Raw genomic sequence first — 16,149 nt, forward strand, 5'->3', positions numbered from 1 at the left:
GCACTAAATTAAGAAATAATTTTAAACCTTGACATTAAAAGCTTTCAATGTGATCATAGACATTTGATTGGTATGACATTACATTTTTCCAGTCGTTCTTATAAATTTTCAAAATGGGGTGGGGGGAATCATATATTTTTTTTTTCTTCTTAAGAATCTGATATAAATAAATGCAATTTTTAAAACATATTCTTAAAGATATAAAAAGAATAAAATTTTTGTTTGTCATTCCAATCAATAAATCCATAAATTATTTGCTAAGATATAATGACTATTAAGATGATTGAATTCCATTACATACACAATTGGAGCATATATTATAGCACCTAAAGAGTTTAATTATTTTTGCTAAGTGATACTCAATTTATTGTACATGAAAACTTTCATAAATTAAATGCTATTCAGAATAAATAAGTAAAATTACTTTTAAAAGATTTATACGGGGTGCATTAAAATAAGGTTTTTATAAATTAAATAGCTTCAAAAATAAATTATTCAAAAGCAAAAACTTTTATTTTATAACCGAGAATTAAATTCTCCTGATTTACTATAAAAAATACACTTATAATTTTTATCCATTATGAAATACTTTTTTTTTGTTGTTGTTCAATGCCTCACAAACTCAAAATATTCACTCACTAAATACAAATCTAAATGTCATGCCTTCCAGAATTGTATCTGAATAGGTGAGCATTAATAAATTTAAAAACAATTCAGTTATGGAATGAAACTAAATGCAATTGGAAAATTGTAATTTTAAATATGCAGCAAATTTTTACAAATTACTTCTTTCAAACTTCTATAAATTACTTCTTTGCTTCTTACAACAACAATCATTATTAAATAATAATTGATACCTAAATCAACATTTTATTAGCTTCAAAATAAAGCTAAAAGAGTTCTACACTTTCCCTTTCTTTATCTGTAGATTAATTTCAAATCTGAATATCTAAATTTGTAGACTGGAAAAAGATGCATTTATCTTAATATAAATTTTAAATTTTATTTAACGTAGAAAAGGGAATTAAATTTTATATATTATCTGAATCATATGGAAATCAAATTTTTTATGTAATTCAGAATGATTTCATACTTTAACCTTTTCACTGAGGTTTTTAAATTATTCCAAGGTATAAATGAATTTAAATATTTCATATAAAAACCATTTCAGTATCAGGGGAGGAAAAATCCATTCAAATATAAAAAGTAATTGTTTTAAAGGATAACAAACGTTAATATAACATCTAAAATAAAGAATTTTGCCAAATTATAATCTATTATAAATAAAAATAAAAAAAATCCATGGTTTTAAGAACTTTCTTAATAAAATGATCAAATAATTCATCATAAAAGTTCTGAACCCTTTTCATGTTAACATAACTGCTTATAACAATGCATCAAGATAATTTTCCACAACTAATCAGAGCGTATGAAAAAATAGTGTTCAACATCACGAGAGAGAACAATTCTCTAAAAGCTATAAATTAAAAACACAGATTTTAATGCAATGACTACATAAATATTTTCATTTTTTTTTCAAACATAAAGATTGTAACTATACATAAGGACTTTACATTCTAGTTTTATCTTGCACAATTTGAAGAACATTCTGAACAACATCTGTTGTTTTTGCTGTACCTCCCAGGTCTGGAGTATGAATCTATAAATGTAAAGAAGAAAACATGAGTTATAAAACATTGAAATTTTATGCAATATATATTAAAAGCCTTTATCTGATTTCAAACATGCTTTAACTCTATAGGCCCAAACGCATGCCATTTGATAAAGCCCTAATATGACTATTTTCGAATGCATACCTGAAATATACATGTGAAAGGCAATTTGCAACTAGCTGCTCAAAAATGACCCCATTCATGTTTTCATGTATGAAAAATTATTCTGGGTTTTGAGATACTGGAATACCATTTGGGTATGCTGTATACTTTAATCGGGTTCATAAAATTCTCTATAATTATGACTGTATATCATTAAAGTAATGGAATCATATTCTCTGGATATGTCAGCAAGGTAAAACAAGCTCCTGTCAGTTGTATGCCTCTTCATAACTTCACAAGGGTTAAAAATTTGGCAATTTAATTGCAGATATCTTCTTAATCGAACCTAACTATTAATATGTTGTATACATATGAAAAAGGAAAGGACTTTCTTTGTTAATGCCTACATCTACAAAAATCTAAATAACAGCTGTTATAAATAATACAATAACAAATAGAATCTATCACTCTTGGGTGTGTTTGATACTGCTTGTAGATTTTAATGGTGCAAAATTCATTTCCAAGTTAAAAAGTATTGCATATAAGGGAGAAATATGCATTAAGTGCAATTAACCTCAAGGTGTCACACTTAACAACTTATTAACTAACACAATAAAACTGCAATATAATCTTAGCACTTTAAAACTTTACTACTTCTACATGCTGTTTTAAAAGTTTCAATTCTGAAATCAGACAAAGACTAATTATATATATATACATGATTATTGCACGTAAAAGAAGGCACATTAATATATAATTACACACGAAAATTATAAATGGTATGACCACAGAAACGATACACAATATTCAGCAATAGAAATAAAAGAAACAATGCTAATGCTTCACACTTTAAAATTACGATTTCATATAAAAATTATTAAAATATCTATATAAAAAACATTGAAATCATGTCAAAATCAGAAAATTCAACAACTTTTTTCTTCTGAATTTTATTGCCAATTAGACTTTTTTTTAAAATTTGGTACCATCTAAACAAGTTTGTACTGAAACATATATAAGACATGTATATAAATACATATATAGAATAAACTCACCTTGTCCACATTGACAGTTTGGTAAATTGCATCACCAATAATTTTTGCATGCTTATAAAGCCTGGGAAAAAAGACAAGATATACATAATCAGTATTTCATAATTCTTTAAACATAAATATCATATATTAATAAACAATATATTATATATATATATATATATATATATATATATATATATATTCCTTTTAAAACAAAACCTGGGGATATACTACAACGATTGCTTGATAGTAGAGTATTGAAATATAAAGTGAAAAATTCTAAGTTTTTATTCTTTTTTATAATAAATACAGAAAAATATGTTTTGAGACAGCAAACATTAAAAAAAATAATAATAAGGAATATAATTAGTAATGAGTAGATAAATTTAATATTTGAGATACATTAATAAACTAAATTACACTGAAATTCTATTTGAAATAAATCATTTAAAAGACGAATACTTTTTAAAACTTAACATTTGGAGATATAAAATAAATATATGGAGCAATCTTTAATGAGTAAACTAAAAGCAAATTTAATAAAATATTTAACAAATAATATTAAGTTTTCAAATCAATATGGTGAACTTACTGAATTTTACTAAAAAGCAGTCAAAGGTGCGCCCAGAAGGTTAAATATTTTTTGTAACTAATAAATCCTCCCATGAGATCATATATAAAATTTTCTCCCACAGATTTAAAGCCTCAGATTGTGTAAATCATAGGAATTACAATGACATTTAAATGTACCTCTTATAAACTAATCAGTTCTTCCATAGATTCTGATATAGTCAAATCAATAATAATTAACAAAAGTTACTTGATTTAAAGCTATTTAGTAAATACTTTACTATAAAAAATGATGCAATCTTACCCTAAGTACTGTAAAAGATCCACACTAGCATTTAGCATTGCAACAGGATTAGCTATGTTCTTACCAGCAATACCTTTACCAGTATTTCTTGATCCCTAAAATATATATATATATAATTTTACAAAACAATACAAAATTATCAGTTCGGATAATAATTGTTTAAATATATTAATAGATTTAAATTATTATCATAATTAGTTCTTGAATCATAATCTAAGAAGTAAATGTTGCACTAAAAATCTATTGCATAAACTTACAGTCTCAAACACAGCATATTCATTACCAAAGTTCTGCCCAGATATTATTCCTGGACCGCCCACCAAGCCACAAGCAATGTTATTTAAAATATTTCCATACAAGTTGGGAAGAAGTAAAACATCAAACTGGTGAGGATTTGAGACAAGCTAAAATTTTCCAAGTAAAATAATGTCAGAACATATAAATATGCATTTTCATAAGATATTTAAAAATTTGTAAAGACATCTGTTTACCTGCATACTACAATTATCAATGATCATGTTGTCAAATTCTATCTGAGGGTATTCTTGAGCAATTTCTGCACATGTATTTAGAAACAGACCATCAGCTAATTTCCTATATTAATTTAAGAAAGGAAAAATGTTAGAATGAATTAAATTAGACTTTTATTTAAGACTTCAAAAAATGCATTAAAACTAGAGAGAGGGAGCGAAGTAAAAATGTAATGATTTTAAAATAACTTACATTATGTTAGCTTTATGTACAGCAGTCACTTTTTTTCTGTTGTTTCTTACTGCATAATCAAAGGCAAAGCGGGCAATTTCTTCAGATTTCTCTCTAGTTATAATTTTAAGACTTTCAACAACACCGGACACACTCTATAATAATGAAAAATGTCAAAATAAAAATCATACAATATAAATGATTCATAATGTTTCATAATTTTGAGCCCAGTATGGCAAATTTGATCAATTTCATTATAGAAAATCAGAAATTGATAAGTGGTTTAAAATAATGTAGGATATAAATTTAAATTTCTTATTACCGATTACTTGTATCGAGAGCCTTTCTTATCACTTAAAAGTGTAATTATATATATAAATAAAAAAAAGCTATAAAAGAAATCTTACTTCATGTTCTAAGCAACTGTATTCTCCTTCTGTGTTTTGCCTGATTAGAATAATATCAATATTATTATGTCTGGTTTTGATACCAGGTTGACTCTTGCAATGCAAAAGATTCACAAAAAGGTCTAGTTCCAACCTGAAAATCAAAAATACATATTAGTACATTTGAATTATGGATATACTTAATTTATTTATATTATTCTTAATTAATATTATTTTAAAATTAACAATAACTATTTCTGAACCATGATCAAATGATGAGTACAAGAACTGAAGTAATACTCCAAAAACTTCCACTTTAAATCAACAAAATATATAATCAGAATAGCAAATTTCATTCATATATAAAGCAAAACTTAAACTGAATTAGGTTTTGTTCCAGGGACCCTCCAAAATAAGAAATTCACATCAAACCATCTAATTATACAAAATCCCCCCCCCCTATTTACAGAATAAACTGAACTATCTTCAAAGCTTTCTAATACATAAGCAGTTCTAATATAACACAATGAAATAATAATAATAATTTAATAAATAGCTTAAAAAGATATGAAACAAAGTATATCATGAATGATATGGACAACTTATCTTCAAGGAAGTTGTGCATCAGATTAAATCAACCTCATTTGTAAGTGTGGACAATTTTCAGTATTACATGCTGTATGCTTTCAGAAAAGAACATTTTAGCAAATTAAATATTTGACTTATACATAGTGTGACAAACAGTAAAGCAAAAATACTTGTGTAAAACATGCATTTCTATTTTAATTTATTAATATTTTTTTTCAGTTTACATAAAACAAAACATCAGCTGACAAATTTAATAACTCCAAATTGAAAAATTTAACAACAAATGGTTACAAATAATAAATAATTGCTTTGAAACTTTTCTTTTTCTAAACCATATTTTATATAAAGTTGAAAATAACTGGTCAGCATTTTTTATGTTTAATTTGAAATTCTTTAATTCATCTGTAATGTTAAACTTCAATTTTGCAAATGTCTTATTATATAAGAAATGATTCAAATAAAATTAAACAGGATGAAATGATAAATGTTTATTGATAATAATGTGGAGAGACAGAGTTTCAAACTACAAATTCAAAAAACATGACACGGAAATTTTGAACTTCAGTAAAAACTAATGAAGCAAACATATGATAGTAAAAATAAATTCTGAAATATTTTTACATCAAGCTACTAAAAAAAAAATTTAATATTTGCTGACATTTAGTTGTAGGGAGAATAGCAAGTATCAATATTTCATTCTGTTATAATTAATTCTTTTATATAAAGAAATCAGAAAGTATCATAAAAAAACACATTTTGCTGGCTTAAAAATTCTTTATTTATTTTTGTATTTTCTGAGATGTCAATTGAATACAAAAAGCCACTCTGAAATCCTTAATTGTGAGATTAAGCATAATAACAGAAGAATAACTCATTTATATACATTATAAATATTATAATATGCAGGAAGAATTGTTTCATTAATAATGCATAAATAAAGAGCTAATATCTATTTCGTATTGGAATTCTTAAATGTTTTAATTCTTAATTGCTTTGCCTTATGTTGTCAAGTGGTGAAATTGTACTGGAAACAGAAGATCTAAATGAATGATATAGCTCAATATCTGTATAAGTAAGAAGAAAAACACCTTAGCATTAGGAATAATATATATATCAGGATATAATCTGCATAGATTTAGGAAACATATGAAATATTATCATCGTATCACATTTGAAAAATGAATTTGTTTATAAGTTTAAATGTGAACATTTTATATACCATTGATCATGGTCAGTCAAAAGTATACCAAATACTTTTTAGGTGTATAAATATTTTTAATTATTAATGTAAATGACAAAATAAAAAAAAGAAGTTATTTTTAAATAAAAATTATTTAGTTTGAAACTAATAAAGAATAGGAATATAGAATAAAATAATTCACTTCGAGAATTGATTTCAACTATATTACTAACCTGAGAATTACATTTCTGGATCTGAAGAGAGGATTATTTGATCGTGTTTCAATATTACCTATATAAAGAGCAAAAAAATTACCTTCGCGTAGAAAGGCAGTTTTAAATATTAGTTGAAATACCATGCTCATTGCAAAATAAGCAAACAAAATAAAAGCAGACAAAACAATTTTAATTAAAGCACATTTAAAGAACATGCAAGACATAATTTCCTAGTTAAAAAAAACATGAGCATTTACATTAAATTTCAAAAAATGTATGCCATGCTAATTATAAAACACTAAGCACATGATAAAGCTAAGCCCATAGTTGCAAAGAAAAGCAAGAATAAACAATAAAAAAATTAAATTAATCCAAGCATTTTCAATGCATAAAATATTTTTTTAATTATCTTCATTAAAAGGAATAATATTTTTAAAGGAACAGCATGAATAATTGTTTATACAAAACAGCATGAATAATTCAAAAGCAAATCACAGACATGCTTGAGCACAGAATAAAAGCATGAAAATTATTGAACTCAATTCATAAATATTTTTAGACATTTAATAACAATATTTAATGACCCATAGCAAAATAATAAATCAAAGAATTGCATCAAAAAACTTCTGACATCATAAGTACAACTTTATCTATTTCGCTCCAGTAAAAATTCGTTAATGTAGAATCTTAAATTAAAAAAAAGAGTTATCATTAATGCATTTTTTTGAGCTAACGGATTGATATAAAAACTTGTAGAAAAAAAAATCTTCAATAAACTTTATATTCTATATTAATGAAAGAAATATTCTATGCTTGCACATCTTGTACCATTGAAAAAAATTTATTTTAACAGTCATTAACAATTATGAAATAACTATACACATCTTTCTAATAAATGAACTTTTCTCACCATCTTCAATTAATATTTAAAATTAAATACAAACTTTAAGATATAATATATAAAAAATTAATTTAGTACTAGATTTAAAATCAATATTATATATTAAACCAATATGATTTATATATTAGCTTTGTAAAACTCAAATAAGAGAGGTAGGTCAAGGTAAATCCAGTACATGCCTTAATTCTGGAAATCAGTAAGATTACAAACCTAAAATCTTTCAACTATGAAAAACAGATTTAAAAAAAAAAAAAATGTTGATCAGAAAAGGCCAATTTGAGACAGATTATGTAATTCTAAAAAGAGTAGAGAGATGTTGGGAAAATCTGAACTAACAGCCCTATTTCACAAAGCAAAAGAAATTCTATGCACTTATCAACAGTGAAAAGAAATTTAATCAAGACAGATTTAACATGCAACAGATATACAATGTGGATCTTCAATGGACTTGAAACTATCTTAATCAAAAAGTCCAAATTCCATCACCAAATCAATGTGCTCTACCCATTCCCCTAAAAGTTCGTGATAATTTTGCAAAGAATCTCAGTGTAATTGATGCATGCACAAAACACTGAATGTGATACATGCACAAAACACTGAATGTGATACATGCACAAAACAAATTGAAGTAATAAGATTAAACATAATTACATGGTAAGAGAAAGTATTAGTTTACCAATACATATTATTTCAGTATTAAACACTAGCTTTTATATAAGACTTATTACATAATAATATTATATTAAATCAAGATTCATTGATTAAATTATCTCTTTCAAAATCATTATATTTTTTTGCCCTCAAAAATTTTATTACAATATTTTTTTTAGAAAATTATTCTATTTAGTCATAATATTTTCTTAAATAACATATTCCAAATATCAAATAGATTTATTTTTTTTTAGAGGCGCCAACAAAATGAATACAGCAAACTTCATTTTAAAATTGAAATTTGACTACGAAAGAATCACAGTTAAAAATTATAAATAAAAAGACAACTACAAATTAAGAAGATTGTACACATTGTAGTGAAAAAAAAGCAATAAAACATTCAGATGTCAAACAAATAAAATTGATGTAGTCATTTAATAATAATAAAGAAAAAGATAAACTTCTACCTTTAATGGCAACACCATTCCGCCTAATTGATATAATCGCTTCTTCTACATTATCAACATTTTGGACGGTTGAATCCAAATGTACTTCTTCAAAATCCACTGGCACTCCTCCTAAGCTGAAAAGGAATTTTAATATTATATAATAACATAATACAATTTGCATTTACTTGGAATTAGCCCACTGATTTGGAGCTACATTCATAACATTTCACTCACTTTTTTAAGCAATATAATTGAGTAATCACTACTTCTTTAAGACCTGTTGCTATGAATATTTTACCCCCATGGCTAAGAATAATATGAAAAATCATTGGCTAAAAAAATCAAAGAAGTAAAAATGAAATAACTTTAAATAATCCCATTATATAATCAAGAACAACTGAAAAATAAGTAATGCACTTTTTTACAAAGCATATTCACAAAGAAAGTTTAACATTTGAATTTAAAAATCGAAAATTAAAAGTATAATATTGTACAGCATTAAACAATTGTTCATATATATTTGGGAATATGTTGACTTCCAATTTCATCTACATTTTCATTTTCTGAAAAATTATATTTCTCACCAAGACAAGATTTTACAAGATATATAATTGTAAAAAAGTCATTTTCTTAAAAAGTTTGACTAATAAAAGTTTTTATCAACTTTTTGTCCATCTGCTTCTTAAAAGGTAAGAAAGTACTTTAGAAACATTCTCTAATCTGCTTTCCTGAAACCACTTCTTTTAAGTTTCCTTCCACTTTTTCTTCAAAGGTACAAATTGCAACACATTTCAAAATTATGTCAGATTGATGATATAATAAAGAAACAGAATTATGTAAAGACATAAAAGATGAACCTGGTAAAATATGCATAAGAGAAAAATTAACTATTCTAAATCTATAAATACAGAGTGGAAGAATGATATACTGTAATACTTAAATAATTTGGAAAAAGTATTTAAGTTTTGAACTGAACTGTTGTTCATTTAAAGTCCTAATTACATGTATAATTAAAATAGGATAACTATATTTAATCCTTTAAAAGGCCATTTTTTTTCTAGTCATGGTACATTAAAATATTTTTAGGATTGTAGTTGGCTTAAGAAAAGTGACTCATTTAACTTATTAGATAAATTCCTTTTGATTAATTAATTAATTTGGTTAATTAATCACTAAATAACAAATAAAGATACACTATTTTGTCTGAGATAAGGAAGTGAAGCATCTGAGTTTCTGTCTTATTAAAAAATTTGCCAGAACTTATGTCAACCTACATAATTTCACACAAATATTGGTGAATTTGGTGGAAAGCATACTTCCCATGGCCCAAGAAAAGGTTAATATGAAGTATATGCCTATATACTTCATAATAATGATGATAAGTATATGCCTATAATATGAATATGAATATAAGTATATGCCATATGTTCTTCAAAAAAATAACACATAAAATTACCAAGACATACTTTACCTTTACTTGAAATGTTTCAAATTAAAAAATAAAATGAATAAAATTTCTCTAATTATAGAATTACATTTCTTAAGAATACGTATAGACAAAGCATTATTAAATTTTCAGTTTGGAAAAAATATATATATATATAAATAAATAAAGTACAGCAAAGTAAACTTTCAAGTTCCATAGAGAGAGTTGAACATAAAACAGAAATATGGCAATTCATACAAAAAATTGAGTCAAATTTTGGCAATTTTCCACATTAATGTCCAAAAATATTAATGCATAAGTTTTCACAGTTTAAAGAATAGTCTTTTTAATGATACCATTTTAATAAACATGCAATTTTATATTGAATTTTAGTAATTTTTTTAAAAATATTTTTTAATTTTTTTAAAAATGTTTTTTAACTTAATTTTCAACAATAGATCATACCCTGAAATTCAACCTATTTTCATTGTTTTGTCAAATATTTAAATGTATGATTTTCTTCCACTGTTGACAGAAAAAGAAGAAGGATTCTACTTCCAAGAGGGATATATAAATAAAGCTACCATGAAATTTAGAAGATTAATGAACAACACTTTTACTTTTTTTAATACAGCTGAGAAGTCATGTGACTGTTCTCCATTAAAGACATTCAAATACATAATAAACAGAACATATGTAAAACAATAAAATAACATAGATTTAACCCTTAACTGGGGACGTGCGGTCTGTGAAACAGCTAGCGATGATTTTCTAAATTCCCCTATTCTATTTTTAGCTCAATTGAATGGATTGACCCTGTAGCTTCCTGCTTTGTGACCTTCAATATACGTGCATTTTTTCAACCGATTTCAGCGGATGCTTTTTAAATAATTCAGTTATTTCTTCGAGTGCGGTCTCTAAGACCGTATCTCCCTGTTAGTAGCCCAGGGATAAAAAATGCTTAGCAGATGGCGCTGAAACTTGGGCCCCGAATTATCATCCAATTTACTGATCATATTATGAAGCAGCGCCGCTCCAGACACTTTTATATGAACCAGGAAGTGATTTTAATGATAAGGATAATTGTACAGAAGAGTTTTTCGATGAAAGTTCGCATTCAACTGATTTTGATATGTATGTTCAAACATAATTAATTTTTCTGTGATAATGTATTTTCAAAAATTTATAAAACATGTTAATATACCAAGATATATATATATATATATATATATATATATATATATATACAGAATTTATAGGTTGATTTTTATACTAGTTCTTAACCTGTATGTTTAAAATGCCCTAGGAAACCATGCTATGAAAGTCACACAAGCCGATATAAAAAGAACCAATTTTATCCATTGTCATTTTTTTTTCATATAATTGTTGAATTTTACATTATATTGTCTTCTATATACCTTCATATACTGTAAAATAAATATGATTTAAAAAGTAAAAAGTAATATGCTTTTTCATGGATATTTTTTATTGTAACATGTAATTTGAGAAGAAAATGTATGTTCCAACACATTTTCTCTTTTCAATGACAATATATTTTAAAAAATTTCTAAAACATATCTATATATAAAGAAAAATATCTGCAAAATATATTGGCAGTTTTTCATACTTATACATTCATTAGAAAATTTAATTTGAGTCTAAATGGAACCCTTAACTGGCACCTCCCCAGTTAAGGGTTAAAGTGGTTTGTTTAGTTTAGTAGAATTGTGAAGTAATATCTGAACGATTTAGCTGAAATGAAATATAACGAATATTCTCAGTGAACCAGCTGATCGCCAGAGGTAATTAATAATAAATAATTAATATGTTTATTTCCATAACATATAATTCTATTTACTTCGATCTCGTTGTTGGCATTTTCACATAACAAGATCTTAAAACACGATGCCAATCCTATAATTTTAAATTTCGGAACATTAAACAGAAAGAGGCACACAAAACATCCTTCCAATCCTATAGAACAGTCTTCATTGAAAAAAAAAAAAAATATTATTCACAATTTTTTACAATCTGAAGATACATAGATGCATGGACAATAGTTGATGCTAGAAACCAATTATTTCCCTCAAAATAAAAAAGATAACATAAAATAAATAGAAAGCAAGATCATTAGATCTTCATTTACATGTATTAAGAATACGATGCATTCTGTTTAAAAGAAATTAAATATTACCGGAAAATCTCTTTCACATGGCCCATCATTTCGGGGCCAATGCCATCACCAGGTAGCATGGTCACCATAAAACGACCTCCATATTTTGCTTTGAATTGGTCAACCTATAAGGTCAATATAATTTTAGAGCATATTTTTTAAACAAAATACAAAGGTTACTCTCTCTTTTCTTTATTACATATTTACAGATATACTAAAATATTCAAGTTTTAAAATTACTTACTGTAGATCGAGTGACAGTCCTAACTCCATCAATTGAAAATTGCTGAAACAAGTATAAATATTGTTATTAACCGTTTCATTTTTTATCTTTGATTTTACAGAAATTATAGTTTCAAAATTACTTACTGTAGATCTAGTGACAGTCCTAACTCCCTCAATTGAAAATTGCTGAAACAAATATAAATATTGTTATTAACCATTTCATCTTTTAACTTTGATTTTAATTACTGTATAGTAAAAAAACAGAAATAAATTGTATAATAAACACAATATCCAAAAAATTAAGATTTTTTTTAAAAATATGTTGAATAATTTTAATTTTACTAAATTCTAAACTGATTTGAAATATTTATTAAGTAATTCAAATAATCAAAAAAACAAATATTTCAAATTCTGTAATTAGTAATTATTCTCTAGAAAGATTTTAATTGCAATCAAAACAGTTTCATACAGTTATGCTACGATGGAGAGAAAAAATACATTGTTCAAGAATCAAAATCTAATAGGGCTCAGAAATTGTGCATTTGCATGCTAACAAACAAAAAATTCTGGGAAAGTTAAATTTTGAGTTCATATGCAAGCAATACCCCGATGTAGCCAGAGGCAATGCCGGAAAACTTGATGGGCCACCGAAGGGCAACCCCACCTAGCATGAAGGAACAAACGACAACAACATTTGCAAACAATAAAGGGCCCTCAAAAGAAAACACATATTGGTACAGAAAAACAAATAGAAAAAAAAGCAGTACATTTTACATTACATATTAAATTGTAAAGCATTAAAAATGTATAAAATACATTAAATGTACGTTAACTTTTTACATTAGAAACTTAGTATGTACACTAGAACATTAGTACGTTAACTTTTTACATTTTAAAGACAAGAGCTTTGACAAAATGTCCCTAACAGAAGATGTAATAACTAGAATTTTTATGAGTTCATAACATAAAGAGACATATAATTTCTTGGATGAATTCATATAAAATTCTCAATGAGCTCATATCCATGAGTTCATATAAAAGACCTCAAATTTGTGTGAGAAGATGGGTATCAAAATATTTGAGCAGTATGCTCATCACATAATAAAACAAAGTGGAACAAGTAGTGAAATAGCCATTGGCGAATGAAGTAGTAGCAGATAACAAATAATTGAACTGGAAATAATTATGACAACACAGTAAAAATACAGGGTGAAAAAAAAATAGCCATAATATATAATATAAAGATTAACATTCAAAGCTAATTGCAGTAATTCATTTGTTTAAACCACTTAAATAAAGCACAATTCAGACATTTATATGAATGGTTGAACAGACTAAGCATTGTTATCAGGATAATTGGCAAAAAATCTGCTTCACTTAGAGATATTATTGATTATAAATTTTGAAGCAAATGAATTAAATAAAACTGATGTGAACAAAACTGATCTTGGTAAAGATTAATAGTTTTTTCTAGATACTGTCAAACAGTTCAGATAAGACAATGCAACCTAAATCTGGCTATAATAGGTACTGAACTTTTTAACACTCGCAATAGCTCGCAAGTTGAAAATGAGTGTTAAGATAGTTCTTTCCTAAACAAATCCAACAATTGAATTCAAGATGCCTGTAAATTACATTATGACAACATATGCTCCTGACTGATTCAACATTAAGAGATATGAATTTATGAAATATGGTCTTAAATATATTGTGAAGTTTGGTCAAGCAATAAAACATGAATCAGATGAAATCAAAAGAATTAATACTCCAATGATTGAGACAAACACTTTTTTTATTGCAAACTGTAATTAAAGAAAATTTATTGTATATGACAGTGGATGAGAAAAGAAAATCAGTCTATGGAGAGGTACTAAAAGCATGAAACTAAAATTCAAAATCTATAAGAAATTTTAAGATTCCTTAAATCAATTTTATTGAATTATTAGATAAACAGCCAGTTGTAATCTTCTGCAAGAAAGGAGAATTTGACAAAAGACCATTTTTTCAGTTTTGAAAGATAAAAACTGCAGAGCTTGACTTTTAAAATTTACTTTCCCATATCCTAACTGTTGGAGGATATTTAGAATAAATCACAGATTCTGTAGGGAAAAAGCTCTGACAGCAGGTTGGAAATGGTTGTATTAGAAACTATTTTATTTCAAAACCCATTATGCCAATAGATGATTAAAAAGAATCTAAATTTAAGAAAACTTCCTTGAAAAATTTAAAATAATTTATCATATCTTAATTGGTTGACTAGAATATGGGTAGAAATGAAATTGCATTTACTTACTCCTGCGAAGTTCTGGAGGATATTTCATAAATATATAAATATGAGAATGATTTATATGATTTCATAAATAAACAGAGCTTCAGAATGCCATATTCTTATCATTAAGGAGTACCCAAACTCTATCAAATTAATAAATCATCTAAAAAAAGATTTTTAATAGTTTAAAATATCAAAGAGCATGTATTTATTAAAATAGAATAAAATTTCAATGTTTAAACTAAATTCTAAAGCTTAAGTCATTAGCTCAAAAGAAAAATATTGCAAAAAAAATTTTAATAAAAAAAAATTTGCCATCAGTCAACTGAAACACCCAGACATCATTAGAAACCCTCCTTCCCCTAAAAAAAACTGCATTCGTATATGCAATTTAAATGTAAATTTTGTTGTTTATTTAAAACTTTAGACCCTGTGTGCAAATTGAAGATTCAGGATATATTCTAAATTTCAGTATTTTTCTAAACATAATTTTTTTTACTTTTGAGTCTTGTTAGAATTTAAATTTAAAAAATTAAAAAAAAAAATCTTTTTTTCTTCCACTATAATGAATATCGGTTTTTAACTTTTACAAATAATTTTCAAAATATATATATCTTTAAAATTAAAATATATCCTTATATCCAAACAAATAATACGGTTAAGTTTATGTTCTTTAGTTAGAAAGATTAAATTCAAAAGTTAGCTTAAAAATCGTGATCAAAATAAGTCAACTTAAAACGTCCGTCTTAGGTTAAAAATTCGAACTTCCAGCACATAAATTTGGCATTTATATTTTTCAATTAAAAAAGTTCAATTAAAACGGGAAAATTAATTCCAAAAACACTGAAGAAGTTATATTTCTTATTTATTTTCATCTTATATTCGTTTCATGTAATTTGACCAAATTTTACTTTAATTACTTACATGAGATTTTTTAGTTGCAAAGAATAAAGGGCATATCTGTTTGCCTTTAATAAATAAAGCAGAAGGAGAAAATCTTGTTATAAGCATTTTATTTGTTTAGGAAATTCCTTGATCCAACTTCTCAATCACTTAACCTTCATACAGGAAAAAAATCTTCTGTTACTGTATTTTGTTTGAAATAAATAAAAAAACGCATGGGATATGAATGACAGGAATACAGTTATGATTATGAGAAGATTAAGCTGCGAGTTGGTGTAGGAAGATTTCATTGAATTTGTTAGTATGAATAATTAAAAAAAATTATTGCTTAGTAATTTGGAATGTGAATTAATTTTACATATTTTTTAGCTTATTTTTGGCCTAATAAATAATTTTAA

The 16,149-nt window shown here is 25.6% G+C and overlaps 1 protein-coding gene across 1 annotated transcript; it reads right to left on the bottom strand.

Moving 5' to 3' along the window:
- Window positions 1–1,480: 1,480 nt before the first annotated feature.
- LOC129965959 (isocitrate dehydrogenase [NAD] subunit gamma, mitochondrial-like) lies at window positions 1,481–15,970 on the bottom strand. Its single transcript, XM_056080268.1, has 13 exons — window positions 15,773–15,970; window positions 12,724–12,765; window positions 12,599–12,640; window positions 12,376–12,479; window positions 8,774–8,889; window positions 6,773–6,830; window positions 4,793–4,925; window positions 4,407–4,540; window positions 4,175–4,277; window positions 3,941–4,087; window positions 3,684–3,778; window positions 2,831–2,891; window positions 1,481–1,660 (listed from the first exon to the last, which is right to left on the bottom strand). Exons 1-13 carry the CDS (start codon window positions 15,857–15,859, stop codon window positions 1,571–1,573), a joined length of 1,212 nt encoding a protein of 403 aa, XP_055936243.1. The 5' UTR covers window positions 15,860–15,970; the 3' UTR covers window positions 1,481–1,570.
- Between the last annotated feature and the right edge of the window lie 179 nt (window positions 15,971–16,149).

Source organism: Argiope bruennichi, chromosome 4 (assembly GCF_947563725.1).
Source record: "Argiope bruennichi chromosome 4, qqArgBrue1.1, whole genome shotgun sequence".
NCBI classification, from domain to species: domain Eukaryota; kingdom Metazoa; phylum Arthropoda; class Arachnida; order Araneae; family Araneidae; genus Argiope; species Argiope bruennichi.

What these genes read in the sequence shown, in the direction of transcription:
- LOC129965959 (XM_056080268.1), bottom strand. Translation starts at nt 15,859, where the DNA reads ATGCTTATAACAAGATTTTCTCCTTCTGCTTTATTTATTAAAGGCAAA. An exon ending in CATGTGAAAGAGATTTTCCG is followed by an intron (nt 8,890 to 12,375) that starts GTAATATTTAAT and finishes ATTCCTTTTCAG; the next exon opens with CTTAGGAGGAGTGCCAGTGG. An exon ending in GTACATAAAGCTAACATAAT is followed by an intron (nt 4,278 to 4,406) that starts GTAAGTTATTTT and finishes AAATTAATATAG; the next exon opens with GAAATTAGCTGATGGTCTGT.